At 41.6% G+C, this 22,353-nt stretch overlaps 2 protein-coding genes across 3 annotated transcripts; one reads left to right on the top strand and one right to left on the bottom strand.

The window, feature by feature from the left end:
* Positions 1 to 56: 56 nt before the first annotated feature.
* tlcd3a (TLC domain containing 3A) lies at positions 57 to 15,605 on the bottom strand. The gene is made up of 5 exons (XM_029173338.3): positions 15,232 to 15,605; positions 11,489 to 11,575; positions 9,872 to 10,091; positions 7,001 to 7,096; positions 57 to 5,467 (listed from the first exon to the last, which is right to left on the bottom strand). Exons 1-5 carry the CDS (start codon positions 15,351 to 15,353, stop codon positions 5,162 to 5,164), a joined length of 831 nt encoding a protein of 276 aa, XP_029029171.1. The 5' UTR covers positions 15,354 to 15,605; the 3' UTR covers positions 57 to 5,161.
* A 2,539-nt stretch (positions 15,606 to 18,144) lies between these two features.
* On the top strand, positions 18,145 to 20,833 carry LOC114869973 (mucin-5AC-like). 2 transcript variants are annotated; one of them, XM_029174534.2, is made up of 4 exons: positions 18,145 to 18,328; positions 18,544 to 18,585; positions 20,037 to 20,339; positions 20,466 to 20,833. In XM_029174534.2, the coding sequence occupies exons 1-4, from the start codon at positions 18,160 to 18,162 to the stop codon at positions 20,507 to 20,509; spliced, it is 558 nt and encodes a 185-aa protein (XP_029030367.1). In that variant the 5' UTR covers positions 18,145 to 18,159; the 3' UTR covers positions 20,510 to 20,833. The 2 variants fall into 2 exon arrangements, 1 of the variants encoding a protein (XP_029030367.1); XR_008692460.1 differs by having other exon boundaries at positions 18,194 to 18,318; positions 18,407 to 18,585.
* The last annotated feature ends 1,520 nt before the right edge of the window (positions 20,834 to 22,353 follow it).

The raw sequence follows: 22,353 nt of genomic DNA, 5'->3' as shown, positions 1-22,353 counted from the left end.
CAAATGTTTCAGAAAGGTCTCACATTGTGAAATTATGTTCAAAATCAAACAGAGAATTGTTCAAAGTCTATCAAATCATATTTATTGAATTTTAAAGGGGTGCTCTGAATTCACATGTTGCAGCTACAGTACATAACTCATGACTCACTTTGAAGTTATCTCAGAAAAACATTGTTTTCACATAGGAAATGTCCCCACAAAAAGGTCCCACTGGAGAAAAGAACAGATGCGATACGACGAGGGCCCGGAAGTGTTAGAGGTTGTGAGGGTGCTGCATGTAAGTCAGTCAAAAGACGATGAACGGGTCGAGAATAAAATAGGATAAGGTGTAAAATTAAAGCCACAGCAAACAAACTCAAGAATACGATATAGTTACATTTTCAGGTTCTGTCAAATGACGCACATCCATGTCGAACCACGGAATTTGCTCAATAATTAAAATACAGTTTAAATGCCACAATTTCAACTAAACTGAGGGACCGGTTTAATTCTTAAGCATTGAATGCATAGAAGTCATTTAAGAAATTATAATTGATCAGAAGCTGAATCTTTTTTAAACAAACTAGTTCTTCGGTTGATGATTGCTGTGAACACCAACATGACAAAAAGTGGAACAAGCTGTTGTTGAAGCAATAAATACAGCCACAACCTGTAAACACTGCCTGCTTGCTCAGTTCTTGCACACTCACACTCGTGGGCGTCACAATAAATGTTTTCACAAGGCACTGGAGACTAAGATTGGTTCACTGTCCATAGATGAAAATCAGTCCCAGCAACACAGTGTTTGCAGAGCTTCAGTCACGTGTGTTGTCTAATGCAAACTTCATCATGTCAAAAGAAATCAAAACTGCAAAACAATGCTGTTATAGATTGAATGTAATTCATAAACATGGCAGCAGAAGAATCCCCACACTATTAAGATAACATTAATGACATATGCCTTCGCACAATACAGCCACTGAATGTTAAATGTGATTCATCATTTATTTTCATCCTGTCGTCTGAATTTAATGCCTATATATTTAATGCGTTTTTATTTTATTTTATGCATCTGTCTTTTTTTGTTTTAATTTAGTTTTCTGGTGTTAATGGGCATTTTGTAATGCTGTAACTGTCTCTCTCTCTGTATGTAAAGCACCTTGTGTATGAAATGTGCTACATAAATCAAGCTGCATTGCCTACTAACATTTAAATCCATAACCTACAGAATTAATAGTTTGCATGAAGTTGGAATAACCTCATCAGCGCACGACTGACTGTTAACGTAGCATATCGCGTGATGTAGCGATATGCTAGCATTAGCATGCTACTTGTGGTGTGTACATCCAGCATGTGGCAATGACAATGACTCTTGCCCTCATATTGTATGTAGATTAGTGGAGGTTAGATTAATGGATTACTTTTCAGTGTTCATTTGCTTCAGTACCTCCTCAAGGAGCATCTTCCATCCATCAAAAACCCAGCCAGTTGATCACTTACTGGGACACAAAGAGGATAGGATTGGAGGGTTAGCTAGTTAGACACAAACCATCCACATCATGTCTGAACCACTACATCTAACTAATATATCTCCATATAACGAGGGTTAGTATGATTAAAGTGCCCGACAGTCTTTGGTTTACCAACCTGTAGGAGAAGTTAAATCACAACTCATGTCATGTCAAGCATAGAAAGAAGAAAATATCTAAAGGAAAATTCTTAAAAAAAAACATCACATATGAATCAGCGTATCATTACAGATGTGATCATCACATCTTCAGAGTCTTATAGTTTCAATATCTTACATTAACCTCTATAGGCTACATACAATATATGTTAATAACTTCATGAAACCCTGAGCAAGAGGAGGAAGTTAAGACTTTCTGTATTAAGAATAACTCAAGTGGCAACGAATACCTGGTAAGATATGATGAAGAGATATCCTGCATCTTGTGCAACATGATTGTATGTGATACTGCTCCAGTCAACTCTAATAATGTCACACATCCGCCCCTTGGCTCTGACTGAATGCAGCATTTGGGTCAGTGGAGCAAACCTTCAGCAAATGTCAAGACAGACAAATTCACTGGATACGGGCTCTTCTATTGGAAATCAGGTATCTGTCAATACAACCACTTGCGAGTATCTGCAGTAAAATTTTTAAATTTTACATAGTGGAACTATTTATTATTAATATTTATATCCCTAAATTTAAGCTCAACGAACTGGCTTGTCCAATAGTTTCCAAGATTTCCTGACTTTTCCACTGTTCTCTGGGCAATAAAGTTTAAACGGACTCTCTGAAAATCTAAAAAGCAAATCTAGCAAAGCCCAAACACGGCATTACCTCAAAGTGTTACTTAAATGCCATTCCAAATTATTTTCCACAAAAGAGGAAACAACAATGAAGCTCTACTGGACACACAGCTTAAACAAAATAGTTGATAAAACTCTCCAAATAATAAATCTAAATAATCCTCAATCCCAGCTGGGACTATTTAGTGTCAAACCTATCATTTTTAGTGTGTACACCGGAGGCCGAGGTCATGCATCACAAAGCAGCAGACATAGTGGACATGCACGGTTTTACAATGAAATGCCCACGTAGCCCTATTAATGCCGAGCGGTCGTGCCTGTGGTGCTGAGCACGCAATCAGATGATCCTGACGACAGATGGCAGCAGAGAGGGAGCTCTCAGCAACTCTCAGCAGCTGCACAGTGCATCAGCCAGGCGACTGGGGCGACGTAGAGTGAGGAGGATGCAGGAGAGCAGGCTGGAGGCTGGAGGCAGGTCCGTGAGTGTCTTTCACTTTAAAGGAATGAGCTGCAGTTCTGATTCATACAAAAATAAACACCCTTGACTAAAGCGACGGCCATTGGGTTTGAGGAAATGAGACCTTTCACAAACTCTTACAAACACTACATGTTTAGAAGGTAACTAACGCTATGTTGACAACCTTGTCTCCGTTTCACCCAGTGGTTTCGTTTAGAGTTCAACGGAACCGCAAGCAGAGACGAGTGAATGTAAACGGCTGAGGATGTTTAAAACAGGACAGTCAGCTGAACGCAGAACAGAACAAAGAGTCTATTTCCAGTAACAGCAGCCCGGTGAACCACAGACAAAAGAGGCGTGACTCTCCTGGGCTGCAGCCAAAGCCGACAAACGGGCCCATCATTCAAGCGCCCGGCTCTCTTTGCTCCCTCATCCTCATGCTGTTGGTCAGCAAACAGACCATCTGCCTGCCAGCAAGGAGATTTATCACCTTTTCTGCTCCAACACCAGATTTCTGCAGAACCTAACAAGATCACCACACAGGGCACGCTTTTTACAACAACACTGATCTCACCAGTGTCAAGTCAGATGATACTTCAAAGATGAATTAAGCCTTGATTATTCTGGTGCATTATATTATTAGATGTAGATATATTTTTAGACACTGTTATTTACAAGATATGAAACCGCCCGACTTTTAGACAGTAGATTTGGAGGTATGCTTTCAAACAGACTGGAGTATTTTTATGCCAGACGCTGTTAAACTGGAGTGTTTGAAATGGTGACCTTGTCCGACGCCTACTTGTCAAATGAGCTGCAGTTGTAGTGTCCTCATGCATGATGTGCATCATCATAATGATTACATGAACTACTCAAAGCAACGGTGAAGATAATCTGTAGCCAAAACAATTGCCTTCCGACTGCAGCAGCGTTTGTGGAGTAGAAATGCACAGTAAAAATGAATCACAGACTGAAGTGTGTATTAATCCGAGACCACCTGATTTAGTGTTGTACATGCACCCCAGCCTCTTTTGCATAGACTGGATTTTTCAGTAACATAAAAAGGCCATTAACGCATATTGTAGTAATCAGCTCAGTATAAAGCTTGAGCGATCAAAAAAAATGTACTAGATTGTGTATGAAACAAACCCTGCAGAATACTAATGACAATAATATTCTATTTATTAACTGATATAAAGAAATGGTATCCTCAAAAGTTAATGCCCTTCAGTCAAATGTCTTTATGCAACTGTGACTCCAATAAAAACAAAAGAACATGCTTTGCATGATAGAAGTGGTCCATCTAAAACAAAAGTATGAACATCATCAGCCCTGTGTAACGCACTCCGTCAGTTCAACTAGATATAGAAATCTGTGGAGCCTCAAGGAAACTACAGAACTATATGCTATTACCTGATGTCCTTTTAATCCCGACTCCTTCAGTTTCTGTGGCAGTTCACTCAGACACTTAAATCATCTCTGTATCATCACTGCTGTGACCCTGACGCTGCCCTGCAACACACATCACCTTATCGCTGTTACGGCCTCTGGGGTCTGAAGGCCAGATATGACTTTTCACAACAGAAAATAAAGTTTAGGAGCAAAACATTTGATTAAATATGACCTTCACTGATGGGGAAAACTGAAGATTATTCACTCAGCAGCACAGAGGCTAACTAGCTAATGAATTGGAAACTAAAACGGAAACCATCTTGTGTTTAAATGTTGCTGCAAATTTGGAAACTGAGGCCATGCTGGAAAGCTGTATGGGAAACTAAAGCCTAATGACACAGGCTGAACATATCACATTAAAGGACTGTAACAAACACAGCTGTTTAATCTCTTACATGAGGTGAAGTATTCCTGACCTTTTCTTCTGCTAAATTAATTACCACTTTGTCAATAAGAGGAAACGCTACAAGAAGCAACTGTCTGATACATTGGACGAAAACCTAAAAAATAAATACAACTTGTCATAACAGTTGCTCTCACACACCCACACACACACCCACACACACTGTAACAGAGCTTCCACGGTGGGAATAAGCGATAAGTGTGTCCATGTAAGCTCCTCTTCTGGTGATTTTACTCCATGTTTTAGTCTCTGTGAAGCAAACGGATGCAGTGAAGCACTTCAATAAGATCCAGGTTAGAGCCAAATCAAAAAAACAAAATAGGAAAAGAAAAAAACAAACTAAATCCTCAGACTTCAGTTGTAGAATTAGATCGGTGGGGAGGTCCTTTGAGGCAACAGATTTGTAACAGAGGAGTTAAACTGTGCAGGATGCAGACAGTCCTGGCCTACTACAGTACAATGGTGGGATTAAAGGTGGTAAGTCGAACTGGGGCCTTTGCAGAAGTAGTTGCAATAGTAGCTGAGTGTGTGGCCTGAGAGGGACCTGGTGAGGATCAATCGTCCTTCGAAGCGTCACTGCCGGCGGCCGTGGGAGACAAGTCGGGCCTACGACTGCGCTTGTACAGACGGTAGCCCTTGCGGCAGAGGAGGAGGAACCAGTAGACCTGCGGCGCCAGGATGCACGAGTTGCCGAGGTTGGTGGTCAGCGGCAGGTGGAAGGGCACGTTGTAAAGCGGGATGCCGTAGTGGCGGCCGTACATCCAGTACATGAAGGGGAAGAGGGCGATGCGGCACAGGAAGAAGATGAACAGCACCATGCAGCCATTGAGCTTGTGCAGGCAGCAGTTCTGGAGGCCGAGCTGAGGAGGACATAAATTAAAAAGTCATGTTTTACTCCGTTATCCTTGTGTTCAGTGTTGCATTAACTCCCTAATATATACAAGCATGTGTGTGTGTGTGAACTCGTATACATAATACTTCAAACTAACTGGGGCCCATAATATACAACTGAAGCATAATTTACAGAGTTGTTATAAAAATATGCAGATTGTTCTTTTTTTCCTCACTGAAAAAGTAGTTATTACCTTTTTTTGTATACACTTATTTCTTGCATTCAAATGTTTATACATATTAGATTGTAATGACTAATACAGGTACTTCCTCATTGAAAGGACAGTGAGCAGTGGAGCTTTGCTTTGCTCTTTTTCTCTGCTGACACCAGATGTCAGCAAAGACCTGAAAGGCCACACTCCAGTGCTTTCACTGGGATCCACAGTTAAGCTTTTCTATTCTTAGGTTGCTGCTTTTCTAAGACTCACTGTTGTCAGCGAGTATAATGTAGTGTAGAGTGTGGCCACTCAAACACACGTGCTTGTCAAATGTAAGACAAAATTATCACTGCGCCGCTGGAACTAATGATAATTAAAGGCAGTGGATGGGTTCAGAGCCAGCGAGCGTGAATCTTGAATGAACGCTACACTGACTTTTTTTTTGGTGACTCAGGGACTTTAATTATTGATGGTACACTGACAAGGCTCATCGCAAATGAAATGGGGATACTCCAGCTTTTGCAGGGTGATACAAATCACCTGGAGTGAATGAGGATATTAGAATACATTTCTTGACTGGTTTGCAGAAAGCCCAGAGATCACAAACACGGCCATTAGTTTTTATACTCAAAGCTGGTGTGGGTGATCTGGCTAAAAGACAATTACCCAGTGTGTAATTAATCCAATCAGCATAGCTGCAAACGATTTGCACATATTCCCTGTCTAAGATGTTTAGAATCTAAATATTTTCACCACACGTTTCCCCACTTAGGTCACATCATTAGCACTTGGTTTGCGAATCGTAACATTTCTATTTGAACAACATATAAAAGATTGAAACACAATGTGAGATGCTTAAGAAAACAGAGATGTCAACACGGATGGAAAGTGATTAGTCTCTCCATCACTGTTTGTTCTGACGGTTTGCTACTTTATGTCGCACCCACTTAATTATTGTAGCTCGACCAGTTTTACCTCACATGCGCAGTTTACATTTTCATTTACTGCAACCTAAACTGTGAAACTCATTTCCTGCCTGCACTTGTCAGTTATGTCAGCTGTTGCCAGATAATCAGGCTTTTGGTAAACATATAGTCTCTGGCTGACTTTAAAAAACAAAGTAAAATGTACTTCATGACTGCCTCAGTGAAAGAGAATGAACCTCAAGCGTAGCTAGCTTAAGCATAGTGTTGTTGAGATAATAAAACTGTATGACTGGTTTTATCATGGGGTGTAGCAGTCTTGCCCAACCTGGTATAACACTTTTACATGAAAGGTTTGTGTACAGATGTGTGACTTCCCAGCCTGTGTTTGTTGAATACAGGTGTGTCCATGTTGTTTCACCTGGATAAGTATCTTCCCCAGGGAGACGAAGGGTGTGCTGAGCTCTGTTAGGAACAGGCAGCCAATGAAGAAGTCCCCCTGGTCCTTCCTGTAGAACTGGGGAACAGACACACAGAGCACACACAGGGTACGCAAACAAACATAAGCGTGGAAACAACACAGCTGCCATTCAAGGATGTCTTTTGGAAAAGTAAGTGATGAAAACATCTGTCCTCGTGAAGGTTTTCACTGAGGAGTTTCATAAAACGGTAATTAGCTGAGGCGGCATTGAAATAACACTTAAAATAGGGATCAATATTTCTAACTTTCAGTTAATCACATGTATTTGTTCATTGCTACATACGCACACACCAATTTAAATTCAGTAAACATGAGTAACCACTGAAATGAACCATGTCACACAGCCCTGTGACATGAGCATGGGAGCATTTGACAACATCCCTAAGTGTGAAAAGTCTTTGTTGTGTAAACTAGAAGTGTTGACTTTGGACTGTCTAAAAAACATCTTTGTGTTACATTAAAACATGCTTGCGGGTGGAAACCTGCTGCTGACCTGCCGTTTTACACACATGCTACACACACACAGATAAACCGCAACATTCCTCTGCCCCTTTGCTTAATATTGTGCAAGTCCTGCTTTTGCTTCCGAAACAGATAAAAGGTACAGACTCCACTAGATCACTGAAGCTGTGGTTTCTGGCAGCAAAACGTCAGACGCAGATTCTTTAAGTCCTGTAAGAAGTGAGGTGTGACCTCCACAGATCAGACTAGCACATCAGCACAGCACATTCTACAGGTGCTCTATTGCATTAAGATATGGGGAATTTGGAGCAAAGTCAACGGCTGATTTTGGTAAGATAATCTCAACACCACGAGCACAAACGCAGATGTCCTACTCAACCACAACTTCAAGATGGCAAAAAGAAGAGGGAGAGGCAGGTCAGAGCAGAGGAGGGAGTGATGTCCTGTACATAAGTAATGAATGAAGCTTTCAGTGCTGTGTGGTTACAGAGGCCATCCTGGAATAGGTGAGTCAGATAAAGAGACTCCAGACAAAAGACGGGCACTGTCTGGTTGCCTGGTTTGCTGTGTGCTGACTATGAATAAAGCATGAGTGGCCTCGGACGTGGCCCTGCCATCTGCCCATGCAAGAATGACTGAGACCACAGAGGGGAACTTTACACCAAACAGAAACTTCCTGGCTACCTTACCCCCATCCTTCCACCTGCCAGCGGTGTCTGTGTCACCTTAACTCACTTCAGTGTGTGTCAGTTCATGCACAGGGCCATTTTTCCTTACACAGATTATCCTTACATTATGTCCAGATATAAAGACCATACAATGAGTGGTTGTGTTCCTTGAGGTATCTCAGTGAGTCCGGGGAGCATAACACAACAGACATATGTGGATTTTAGCTGTTGTTTATCTATTTCCCTGCTACGACATATCTGCACTACAATCATCAACGGCTCCAGCGCTTTTTTCTTTCATGTCACCGTCCTTTAACAGCTTGCTGGATAACACTGACAGAGCACACTTCATGTATTACCTCATCAGGCCAGATGGGCACAAAGCTGATGAGTGAGGGAACAAGAGGAGAAACGGAGGGAGGGGTGGCGAGTTTAAAGAAAAGCGAGGACGACTGCAGCTGGAGCTGAATAATGTAGGGTAACGTGATCTCATATTGCCACTACAAACAAAGGGCTGGGTTACCGCTGCACCTGGTCTGCTAAGCTCACATACAACTACCAAAGACAGTGGCTAAGTCACATGTCCGTGGAACGCTCTCCAGGATGCGACTGCTTGGTTCAACCTGGGGAGAACGGAGTGAGGGGCTGAATAATGCAGATTCAATGCGTGATTAAAGATAAACATTTCTAAGAAAACAGAAGGTTTTGTATAGAACAGTATGAAAGAGCTTCTCTTATGACCTACAATGAAATGAGTAAGTCTTTACTAAATGTAATTTGTCGGCTAAATGTGTAACCACGAACTCTGGTTTAACAGTTCAGTGGTTTCCCATTTTCTAGTCATATATGCACTAAAAGCCAACCTGCTCCACAGCACCTCTCCCTTCTTTTGTTGCCTGCTTCCTCCCCTGGCCTCACTTAGGAACTGGCTGCATATTAATGCATTCCTATATTTTCTGCTTGCATTTTCTGAACGTTTCACTAACGCAACAAAAAACCGTTCCATCTCTGTTTCTGGCTATTGTTATTGCTTTATAACACATATTCTAGCATTCACAATTCAAGGATGTAAAGGAAAACAATGAAAAGACATTTCTTGCAGTTCGTTCAAAGAAAGTAATCAATAATTAGATTACTAATGTTCCCCTTCGCTTCCTGCCTTTGCTCCATTGAAGCCTGAAATTCTTTGCTTACATGAACTGGGTGACTATGAATCAGCTGAGCTGGTCGACTGTGTTGCATAAAACAGTTCCAGGATTTAATCCCAACTTGTGTAATGACTAATCAGTGTATCCTACCTCTGACATAACCAAGGTTGTTAAGGCTCAAAAAGCACACACCTGCTGACACTGGCTGTGAGCTGCATTTAAACAGGAAAATCTTGCCACAGAGTTACAGATACAAAATTAGAACAACCTAACAACACAACAAATACTGTGATTCAAGCAAACTGATGACTGAAGATGTTTCAACCTGTAACGCGGACTGAAAATAAGTTCCTGTTTCATTTCAGACACTTGAGGAAGCGGGTTCTGAATTTCTTCATAATCTTCGAGCTCAGAAAATGATCCAATAGCAACAGCAAGGGATGTATTTCATTCAGTTTCACCTTAATTAATGGTCTATCAACTTCTGAGAACAACTTCTCAACATTTCTCGTCATCCTCCCTCCCCTCCTTACCAGTGTGATAGGCAGAAGGATGGTGAGTAGGGCAATGTGATGCAGCACCAGCAGGAATTCTCTGCGGACGAAGGACTTTATGGTCCTCAGTGAATGCTGCTTATAATCCTCATGGCCTTTGACGTGGAAATGGTAGTAGTGACTAAGATACATGGCGAAGATGTCGTATGTCATGTAGGGGACGCCGTACCAGATAACAAAGTACGTGGCCAGCCAGTGCCTGCAGAAAACAGAAGAGGAAGGCATGTTAATGTTCTAGATCAAGACATTTGTGTATTTCATGACCTGTAGCTTTTTCACATCTGTATTCCCACAACAGAAAGACCTACATGTTCCCTATTTCTTACGTGATCAACACTTTAAAAGGGAAGCTTATGTAAGTACAGTACAATAAACAGCTGGGACAGTTGAAGCACGCTAATGAGCAACAATTACCACCATGGTTAATTATGTGGACAGGATGGAGCAAAGCTGCAGCACAAAGCTGAGCTACTCAACTCCAGCCTATCACTGGGCTGTTCATGTCAATGGATAGAGATTAAGGACAGTAAGACACAACACACAGCTCAGTGAGGAATGAGGGCTACATGAGCAGCTGTAGTGCATAAACCTGCTGTATATTAACTGGAAAACAAGGAGTTCACCATTTGTTTGTATAATTCAAAGTAGTTACTCTGGTTTACTGTTGTCTTGGAGATTTGACCAAGGTTTTTGTTACACTGCCACCGACCGGGGACACTATTGTAATGTCTGGGAACTGGGTTCACAATGACATCACTAAGCAAAGCCAATACGGAAGGCAACATGAGCAGTCTGGACATCAGACATGTTTAAATAAACCAATAGCTCTGATTATTTTATTTGAAGGTAAATCCAAGTGCTAGGTTCACACTAGGGACAACTGGTAAATCAAACAAGCCAATGCAAAGGTCAATATTAGTTTACCACAGATAATTTAGTATCTGCCTGCAATATTTGCTGGCTAGCAGGAAAAAGGAAATTTCATTACAGACATGTGCAAAACTGTTTCCTGACTATTTGAGTTTCTTTCCAATGCAGAAATGTGCAAAGGTTAAAGCAACTGAGGCCATAAAAGCTAAATGAACAGACAGACTGTGATGAAGTACTAGAATATTAATGGGTCGGATTCTGGAGCATGTGTCTCATAAGCTGCAGGCCTTGTGCACGTCACAGGGCAGCAGAACCGAGCAGCGATGTGGAGGAATTAAGCTCTGTAGGTGAAGGGGTGGGGAGGCAGAGATTAGCAGCCTGAAACTCAGCCTGCCCAGGTCTGGCCACTGAATCGGAAGGATTTAATAGGCTGGCATCAGTTTAACGTCACACTTTCCTAAACCGCGCAGGGAGGCTAACGCTAGGCTAACGGTAACTTGTGCCAAAGTTGCCAAGTGGCAGCAGGGCCTGGGTAGAAGCTGCAGGTTAGATACGAGGAGATGGACTGTTCTTGAAAAGATAAAAAGAAAGCAGCAGAACAAACACCAGTATCTCAATATCCCAGCTTTCATTCAAATTCTCACTATATAGAAAAGACAGTATGTTGTGTATACAAATATAAACACAGCTGTGTGGGGAAGATGTGTACATGTACCCAAGTCTCACCTGTCATTAATGACGTCACCCGCACACGAAGACACAACAATGACTCCCACTGTTGTTGCCATGACGGCATGGATGGAGGACACAAGTCTGGAAGATAGAGAGTACATTTGATCTTTTAAACACAAAAATGAATGGAGGTCAAAAAAAACATTGTCAATGCTAATATATGACTAATTAAAGCCATTTAGTGGAAGAATAAACACAAGGTGATGAATCAAGGTCAGGTTCATGAATGAAAACGTCTCGTCAGATGAGCTACTGAGGCACATCTGTGATCAGGGCACCATCGTGGGATTACTGTCGCATTTCTTGGCCTGACTTTCCTCGTCTATAAACAGACGTGTGACATAGGAGAACCTACTACCTACTAGAAGTGTCACTGTGTGAGGTCACATAAGACATTCATGACATTCACAGGCATCTTCTCTGCTACGTCTCTCTCAGAGTGACTAAAACTGCTTTCTGTCCATCACGAACAGGACGTTGCGTCATATCACCGATTTGTTCAAACTATGAATGGACGCTTATGCTCGGACAAGCTCTCTCGCTGGCTGTCCTCCAACTTGGCAGCACTAAGCTGCTTTGAAATCAGAAAACACGCAATTTATTCCTCAGCACTTGCTGCAGCCACAATAGACGGCCAGCGCTGTGTGCGCAGTATGATTAAAAACTGGTTTGAATTTTTCAGCACCCTTTGGATGCCGTTCGGAGCAACACCTACAACGACCGACAGACAAACACGGGTTATCGCCTTAAATTGTGTTTAGTGAAGCAATTAGTCAGACACTCCTCTTATACATGAAAGGCTCTTGTGGGCTAGAAATAAAAACAGCCTCCAGTTTATCTAGGTTTTTATCCCATGTACATCCTGTTCAGGGTTAAAAACAACAAAAGTACTGTAGACACTACTGCACATGCAGAAGACGGGGGAATGCTTAATGGTGATTTATGGTCCCTAAAGAATGGAATCTTCTATTTTTGCAATCCACAAACATTCCTAGCCTCCACATGATATCATATAAGGTCAGTCAAAGATACTCTCCGCATAAATATGCCATTTTACTTTACACCAACATTTCAAGGTTTGCAGGTTGAGGTTTTGCATGTGTTTACCTACAAAAGGCTTCCTTTATGCAGGTGTACTGAACATCTACCTTGGCACCGATCTGTTTCCAGTGACTATGAATTGAAGCTAAGTGAATTCAGATGCTGGGTGACGTTTTAGCCACGAAGAACTGGAAGGACTTTCTGTCCTGTGTTAAATAAAGATTAGCATTAAGAGGCCAATAAAGGCTGGTTTCTAACAAGCTAAGAGCGAAAAACAAAAGGTGTATTTGTAAGGTTTTCTGCTCGAACCTGATGTCACCTCACAACAATCTCCATGGAAATGCATCCCCAGCAATGGCACCGGCCACAAGACCACAAACTAGAGAACCACTGGCCTGACGGGGAAACGGATGAATGGTCCCGCTCTCTCTGCAAACTCTACTTCTTCCGAACACACACACTCACACTTTACCCCCATGCCTCTCTGCCTTGTATGACTGTATGGTCACATACTTTGTCACAAGACCCAGATTTCTGCACAGCCCATTCATTGTGTATCCGCCAATACCCCCCCCCCCTCTCTCTCTGCTGTAGAAGGGCTGAGGTTGATGGGGTGAGGAGTGTGCAGAAGGGGGAAAAGGAAGGAATGCCTCGCTGCCTTGCTCAGCAGTGTTGTCTCTTCTTTCCTGCTGTGTCAGGCTAGTGAACAACCTCTGATTTCCTTGAACTACAACCAAGTCCTCCCACTGCTAAACACGGGCCACTTATTCTCTCATGTTCTATCACACACACAGTGTGTGACAGTCAGTGCTCCTGCAGTAAATGGGCCAAGTAATCTGTAATTGCACTTCAGCGGAGTCAAAGAAAAAGTGACAGAGGCAAAAAAACGGGGTAAAGTGCATTTCATTGCAAAAAGGGAACCCATCACACAGACACGTTGTGTTTTTAAATCACAGTGTATTATAATCATGAAAAAAGGCATGTATGTTTTTGTCAGTTTATTAAAGAATTTAAATCCAATTATAAATCAACATTTAGGTTGCAAACAAAGGATCCACCCACATCTGTTAAGTCCAGAGCAGATCAGTGTGCTTCTGCTCTTCTACTTTGCTTTCACTAAATAAAAGCATCAGTTAACAGTAGAATTGCCTCTAGTGGGACAATTACACCCCAACAGTTCTTGGATGAGACTGTGTGGGCTAGAAATAATACACTCCAATTTGTTTACAGTTTACAGTAGATCTACTATAAATACAGAAAGCATAATTAAACTAGCATTGGTTTGTAAACAAGTAAGATGTGAATTTTAAAGGCAATATTTTGTCATGTTTCCCAATTACCTATTGTCTGCCTTTTCTATTTGAGGTGAACATCATGTGCTTTTAGATGAGTTAACAGTGGATTTACTGTGTTCTTGAACTAATATTGATCTGTCACCTTAAGGTGTTTGGCTCCTGCTCATTTATAGCCCACTGCGTGAGTTAACCGAAGTGGAGGCAGCACTTACAGAAACGCATTTGTAAGTCCATTAGACGCACCACCGCCATATGAAACATAAATGGATTACAGCAGCCGTGTCTCCGACGTTTAGGCAAAGAGTGAACTGGGGATGTTTTATTGTGACGTCTACTGAAGTATGGTAATCTCCTACAGTGCATTACACAGAGTACAACGCGAGAGCCTTTTAGTTCATTTCCTATTGGAGTTACCTTTTCCATACAAACACATTAAGATGTGCACACGAGGATAAAGATATTGACCTACGCACAATGTATATTTGATTAATAAAAAAAACGTTGATGTGATGGTGATGAAGCAGCTGGAACTATAAGTATAAAAAGTCCAGTTCACTGCCATGATCCCAGCATCCAAGGAGCCTGACACTGGAGGCTGGAGTGGATGTGGATGTGGAGGACGAGCGGCGTGACAGCCCCACGGGCAGCCTCGCCAGCAGGAACAACGACTTCCATTCGGGGGGTATTAGTAAATTAGTCGAAGCGTTGCTCAGAAGCAGGGTTTTCCAGTGCGGCGCTAACTCAGCAGTTGAAGCCGAGCCACGCGCGGGGGGAGGATTAGCCAGAGTGACAGTCTACAAATGAGCACCGAGCTGAGCTCCCACCGTGACCCACTCACACACTTAGACGCACGTTAATTTGTACCGGTCGCAGCTCAACGCCCGTCGCGTACCGCGTTACGGAGAGGCTGCGGATGCAACGATTTTCTAAGAACATATGGCTCAGGACCAGAGGGGAGACCCCTGGTGGATGACAGCGTTCCAATGAGGTCAGATTAAGTCTGTACAAACCTGCATGGAAGTCCTCGTCGATCTTTCGAAAGCAAACAAACACACAAATGAACCCAGAGCCCACGAAGACTCCTGTGACGGTCTATACCCACGTCCCCGCAACGGTTAACAGTTTTGCTGCAATATGTACTAACCCTGCAAAAGTGGAATTTAAACGAAGTCAGCTATCATTTGAACTGGATTATAGGAAATGCACAAACTAAACAATTTAGCAAGTAGCAGCGACTGTAAGTTGCATTAAAATGAACGACATCAACAAGCTAGCGGTGTCTGGAGGAGCCGTTACTAGCTTCCACGCACCGATGGGGGTTAACGGGTCGGAATGAACACGGCGTGATGGGTTCCGTCGTCGTGTTAACGTTACACAAAGGGCTCGGTTCGGCCGGTTTACCTCTCGCTGACCAGCACCACGTCGGCATCGCTCCAGTGTCTGAACACACACGGCAGGAGTCTGCTGAAGACGAAGAAGAGACCCGGGAAAACTACGGCGCCACACGCCAGAACTTGCCACATCCTGCCGCTTCTGTCCCTTCAAAGGCAGCCTGGACACCTGAAACTCTGCCGTCCGCGACTCTGACCCGCTTACAGGCGACGGTCGGGCATTTTCACGCGGCCGCGGTTCGGTGTTTTTCACCGGGAACAGTCCACCATCCGCACACACATCCACACATACACTCACGCGCTATGTCTCAGCAGCAGCAACACTGTCGAGTTACCGGCAGGCCCGCGAGCGCAACCTCCCGTTAGGCCCACCAGAATAAGAGTCGTGACCTGGCGAAGGTAGAACTTCCGGTGTGAGGTTTTACTGCAGAATGAAACATTAAATTGGGTGCTTTTAATTTGAAGGCTGAAGTACTCTACTTGTTTACGGCAGGATAGACAACTTTATAAGGACCGTGTGTATTAGGTTCCGGTTTACTTTTAAGTCAATTTAGAAACCAATAAATATTAATTAACAGTTTAAAGTTTAGATTTTATAGTGCGTTTATAAGAGGAGAGAAAAACTATAACCACCTACAGTCTAGTTATAGTACATCATTTTTAAAATTAATATAGGGCTTTTATTTTAAGGCAGTTTATACTATGTAGCCTGATCTAACATTTTTAGCTAATATTTAAGTACTATTACAAATACAAATGTAAGGACATGAATTATGGTAAAGTGCACTGGAGGAAATGTGATATGTACTTTCTTTCTAGGAGAAGTTTCTCTTTAATGTATGCAACTTTATAAATATGTTTACGACTTCACTGCCAGCAGCCTAGTGGTCATGTGACAAAGTGTAGTGAAGGTATATGTTCATAATCACATCTGAGCAGTTTCTGTTTCTTTCAGAGTCCTCCTCTAAATCCACACAAATCAGGCTGTAATAGACACTTTATAATATTGCTGTATAGCTTTTAAATGGTCCACGTCTGCATAGAGTGTGCCTACTTGTTTGCCTAATATTTTACTTAATACTTTAAGAACAGTTATTTATATTCTTACATAGTTTTGGCCATTTGGGGGCAGTGCAACAACCAGTAATAACCACTGTGACTGGCAGTACACCCGGTTATTAGATAATTAGTAATTCTTAATCTACTAATGAAGTTTAGTGAATCCTTCCTTCATGATAGTGAAGTAAAGTTGCATCAAAAGCATAAACAGAAGTCATAATTTAGAGACACATTTACGTAAAAACTTTTGTTGTTTTCCATTCTTGTATGTTTTCTTAAATATATCTAAACTGACTTATTTTACTCTTATTTTAGCTGCTGAATGTTTTGCTGTGTTCACTGCCAGCTAGTTGCTAAATTGTTGGTCAGAATGTAACCAACACGTAGAGTCTCAGCAGTTCAGCCCTGTTAAGCTGAGACGATCAGCTGCTATCGGGTGTCCAGTAAATGTTCCCATTAATGTCAACTGACTCGGCTTGTTGAATGGTGTGACGGCAACTTGTTATAGTCTGACAGCAAGATTTTCATTTAACATTCACGAGATGTTTGCCGGTTCAGGCACTAATGAAAACACAAGGTTCTCTCAAGGACAAAGGAGGACTCATGGTAGATGTTAAGTGAAGCAGGTTCACAGATAAAGTACAAAATGGTGAAAACTCAATGAGGATGATTTATCATAACAGCTTCTGTAAATTGATAAGAATTTCAAAACTTTGTCTCACACGTGACATTAAACTAATACTGTAGTTTCATCTCTGCTTCCTTCTGAGTTTTCTTTCTCAGGAGAATCAGCCGCTACATGACTCCACATTAACGCAGCTCAGTGAACGAACAAATGAACCCCATCGATGTTTGGTCGTTCGAATTAAGGTCATGCCTTTATGTTTTTATTAACCCAACATTTTGAGAACATTTTAAAAGGGCGGCGCTATCTAATCTATTAATCTAAAGCATTATATGATTCTGTGACGCATAATACAATACATAGTACATCCTTCTTCTGTCACATCTGTAGGAGAAACGAAACTCTCGGTCTTATGATGCCAATAAGGAAACTCAAGGAATAGTCAGGTACTAAATTCCGCTGCTGTTTGGATATTGACACAAGTTAATAGCACCTTATCTGAAATGTGGAAAATGAGTCATGGAAAAGCAGACAGTGTCTAATTGGACACCAGAAATGTGTGAATATAACATTTTACTAACAATTAATAATTGATTGACTTAACAAATGTAGCTGTAATTGGCTGCTACTTTGTAAGTCCCCCATCCAACTAAATAATACTTGAATCCATAAATAGTTAAAGTACTTAAATACATAAAATAAACTCAAATTGATACGTTCCTTTAAGTTAATGTTGTACTGGTAAAACACAGCCATTGTTAGAGATGGAGTTTACGCATCTAGCTGATGAAAACAGGTCGAGTGTAAATGATTCTCAAAGGCAGATTTACTGTAAATTAACCTGGGCTGAACTAGTCAGTTCTTGGGTGGCCACGCAGAAATGCATAAATCATAAATACTTATCATCTAAACACTCATGACGCATTTACAGTGTGACATCAATCTCTTATCTCACTATAAACCGGCTTATGAACTTTACTGAAATATTCTGTACATAACAGAATTGTTTATCTCAAAAGTGGTGTACAGTGACATAAATTGACATACAGTATCTCTCTTCAAAGAGAAATATACATAATTTCCCCTCTCCCTATTAAAAATACTACAAATTGCTTACAAACATGTACAAACTATTTTTAATATAAAATTAAATGTGAAGCTGACAGATTGAGAAATGATAAGTGATGGGGACTGTTTGTGATGCACCTCAAACTCTGCCATGTTGTATCCATGTGAATGGCCTGCTGCTGTGCTATGGTGACAGTGTGTTTTCAGCCCACCAAGCAGAACAAACTAAGGGCCACTCACATGGTAACCACTTCATTCCAGGCTGTCTTGCCTTTTGGATCAGTCATTCTTCTTCCAGCTTGTGAAGAAAACAGCAAATCACCCAGTTCGTGGCTGATCTACTATGTAAGTAGAGGTGTGTCAAAAATGGTACTAATGCAGTGGTACTTAATTATGACTAATGAGCAAACTTGTTCGTTCTGGTTTGTTTTAGACACAAAACTACATACTAGATATATTTATCTCGTCAAATTTAAACATGTATTGATTGGGAGGGAGCAAATGGGAGGGCTGGAGATGATGAGGTGATAAAAAGCGTCATAAAAGCATGCGTCTGACCATATCCTCCAGTCTTTGCAGTAGAAAGGAAAGTCATCACCGACAGCTTCACAGGTGAGCAGCACAAATTTCCTCCAAATGTTTTTGTTTATCTGTATAAAAAATCTATAACAATATTTAATATTACTATTATTAATAATGATAGTTGTGTTTGTGTGACAGTTTAAACAGTTAATTTGTTATTTCTACAACTTGCATAACAGACACAATAGGTTTGGGTCCAGCTGAAACTGAACTGTAAACTCACCTGTTCATGAACTTAATGTAAAAGCTGCACAAACTGAGTTTACTGTGAGTGGACTGTAATTGTTAGTGGGGTTTTAAAGTCGTCGCATTAGATTTATTTATTATGTCTTACAAAGGAAAGATAAATGTCCTGTTTGTGACGGAATAAATGAGACGTAGTCTGAGCAGCAGAGCACATGACGTGTGCACTCGGGGGGTTTCTGTGTAACTGTGTTTAATGCTTTTGTGTTTCAGGCCTATAAGGAGCAACCTTCAGGACTGATTTATTCCGCAAAATTCATATTTATATTTTGGTGGCACAGAAAACCTCAGCTTTACAACAATGCAGCTCAATTTACTCACTCTGACGCTTTGCTTACTTGGCACAGGTAGAAATAATATTTTATTAATAATTTATTATTATTATTTAAATGTCAACACTAATGATTATATCATTCATATCTTACATTGTATTTTTTATGGACAGTACTATCAATTGTAATGTTACAAAACTAGGTACATTGTTAGTGTTTATTTGATTAGTTTAGTCTATTTAGTTACAATGTATGTATAAATGCTGGCTCTATATACTGTAAATCTATATTTTTAAGTGACAGCTTGTAATAGTAGCAGTGTGAGTAGGGTAATTTTCATGGCTGATAGTAGGTTTTAAGCCACATTAACCTTAAATCGAAGATAGAAGTCAACACGACATCCTGCAGTTCAAATGTTATATCAAGGAGGAAATGAAAAGTAAATTCCACTGACCCTTTTTTAAATGCAATAAAATGTCATAAACAGCCAGCACATATATGGAGAATGTGCCTTCACAAGAAGTCATCTTCCTTTGGTTTCCAGTGAAATAAAAGTATTGGGTGTAACGTATCCAGGCGACTGGATGAGTTGGGAGGGCGGTGGCTCTGGTCCAGAGCTGGATCATTCACTGATGGGCAAAGGTCACAGCTCAGGTCATAAATGGTGACAGCGCTGGGAGGGAGCAGTTACTGTAACTATGGGGAAATTATTGGTTTACTGTTGAAATTTACAATAAATCACTTCTTGTTGCTACACAAGCAAGAAACATAACATAGCTTTCAGATTAGCTAATAGGCCTATAAATACATAAATACTTCTGATTATCATTAACAAACACGAATGAGCTTAAAGCAAACATTCAACCTTTTCTCAGGCCTACAGCCTCCAGTTGTCTAATACATTTCTCACCAATTTAAATGATTAAACTCTGATCAGCCCTCCTGTGTTTTTGTTTGTACTGACAGTAACTCTATGTGGAGCACAGGATAACACCACAACTGCAAACCCAGCACCAAGCGTTCCTCCTGACGTCAGTACCACTGAGCTCCCCGGTACCCTGCCAACAGGATCACAACCCGTACCCGTCACAAACACAACTGACGCCACTGGCAGCACCAACGGGACCACCGCGGACCCAAATACGCCGACACACGAGGCCAACACCACCTCGCCCGCCCCCACCGCGGAGGCGTCTGGGGGAGGTGGGCTGTCGTCGGGGGCTATAGCTGGAATCACCATCGGCTCCATCGCCGGGGTCGCTGCAGTGGGTGAGTGCGATGCTCAGTCCGTAACCTTAGTAACGAGCTTGTTTTAACAGCTCGTTAAGATATAATGCAAGGGTCAGATTTGATCCTGTACACAGACGAAAGAAAGGCGTTCTGCTCTGTTTTCAGGTGGAGGCATCTTTGGAGCACTCAAGTACACGGGGAGGATCTGAGACTGGTCCTCACCTAAAAGGAGTAAAGGACTAGAAACTAAAAGTCCACTTTTGTCTGAAAGGCCCAACTGAGATTTAAACGTTATGAACACAATGTACAAGCTAATGTCAGGGGCCAGGAGGAAGACAACACAGTGGATTGGACTTTATTCACCCATGGGATTATGATCTATTACTGTATGAAATTTTGGTTTATTAAGAACAGAACTAAAATGGAAAGATTTCCATGATTTTAATTGTAAAGTGTATCAATGTCTAATGTGTCTTCTGTTTGATACTGTTCTGTCCAGTAACTTGGATTGATATTAAAACTAATTAACCAGAGATTTTAATAAGCTTTTACTTATTATAAGATTATTTTTCACCTTGTTTGGAACAGCTGTAGAGACATTACGTTTTTCCCAATGCTAACGCATGTCGCTGATATGAGCATTATGACGTCACAATAACTCAAGCTGTTTGAGTGTGATGAGATGTGAATGTGTACGTGAGAACTGAGAAACGCCAGATTATGGGTGGTTGCAGCATGTTGTGGTCTCAGAGTAAAAGACTTGACCTTAGAGTGCAGAGTACAAATTTAGCAACAACGCAGTATTTAAAGCATTAACAAACGGGATGCTGTCAACAACACACACAAACCTGAAATCAAACTTGTGTCTGATTTAAATAATGCAGAAATGTAAACACTTGCATAAACATTTTTTCCTCCACTTCTCTAGATCAGTCTCATGTCACAGTGGGCTTCAGCCCCCGTCGGGCCTGTGGGGTCATGGTATGATTATTAACCACGCATGCATCAACAATGTATGGCTGCAACACAGCACAGCCGTCCATGCAGGGAGTTTACGGCCGCATGATCACAAAGTGTTGGGTTTGTGCGAGAGCCGGGGGGTGTTACTGCATGCTGGGGGCAGGGAGGGTCCAATCTGGGAGCATTTGCTAAGATTAAAATAAAATGCTATATTTAATAAGAGTTACATAACTGCACATTAGTTACGGGCTGCCGTGTTGGTCACGGTATTCAATATTATGTGTGACTATAACGATACCTGTGTCGTAAGTGACTCACGTGACCTCACGTCCAGCAGATTAATCTGGAACAGCCCAGTAAAGGTCAAACATTAATAACAGCGAGTTAAACACATTTGTCCCTGGAGTCAGCAGCAGATTAACAGATTATCTGGGGGACAGTGTTGTGAAATCGTGTGAATATGCAAACGTTACCTGCGTCGGTAAATACGAACGAGAGAGCATAAACACTGCCACAAACACATAACATACTAATAATAACTAGTAATAGACCAACTGTGTCTAACTATCCATCTGTCCCTGTGTGTGTTTAGAGGCTGTAACAGCACTCGCCCTAACTCAGATAACGTTATCTTTTCCCTCAGAAACTGGCCGTGGCACAAACAGCTCATCTATCAAAGCCCCAGAAACCTAATCACGCAAGCGCACTCTCGCACACACGGACACGCAACATTTGTTTTTCCCTCGGCCTCAGAGGTTCAGGGAAAGTCAGAGAGAAGCGAGAGGGGAGCAAACGAGGAGCAACCACAGCGAATGCTTGTTCTCCGGTCATGCATTGTGTATAATATATGATATATATTTATCCGTATATTTGCACGTTTCTTTAACCTGCTTCTAAATATTCTAGTTTCCATCCAGTCTCTCAGTCTTCAGACACAGATAGGAACATACATGGGGTTCAGCCACAATAATCAGTAAACTAAAACTAGTATCACTTCATGAGCCTTATAACTAGTGCTGAACACACTCCTCATTCCCTGTTGACACAGCCCCCTCTAGTGGTGGCGGTGTGAAACTGTCCCGTGCCAGATGGC

The sequence above is a fragment of the Betta splendens genome, chromosome 14 (assembly GCF_900634795.4).
Source record: "Betta splendens chromosome 14, fBetSpl5.4, whole genome shotgun sequence".
In the NCBI taxonomy this organism is placed as follows: Eukaryota; Metazoa; Chordata; class Actinopteri; order Anabantiformes; family Osphronemidae; genus Betta; species Betta splendens.
Note: the sequence above shows the minus strand (reverse complement) of the source record. Positions and strands in the feature narration are given on the sequence as shown.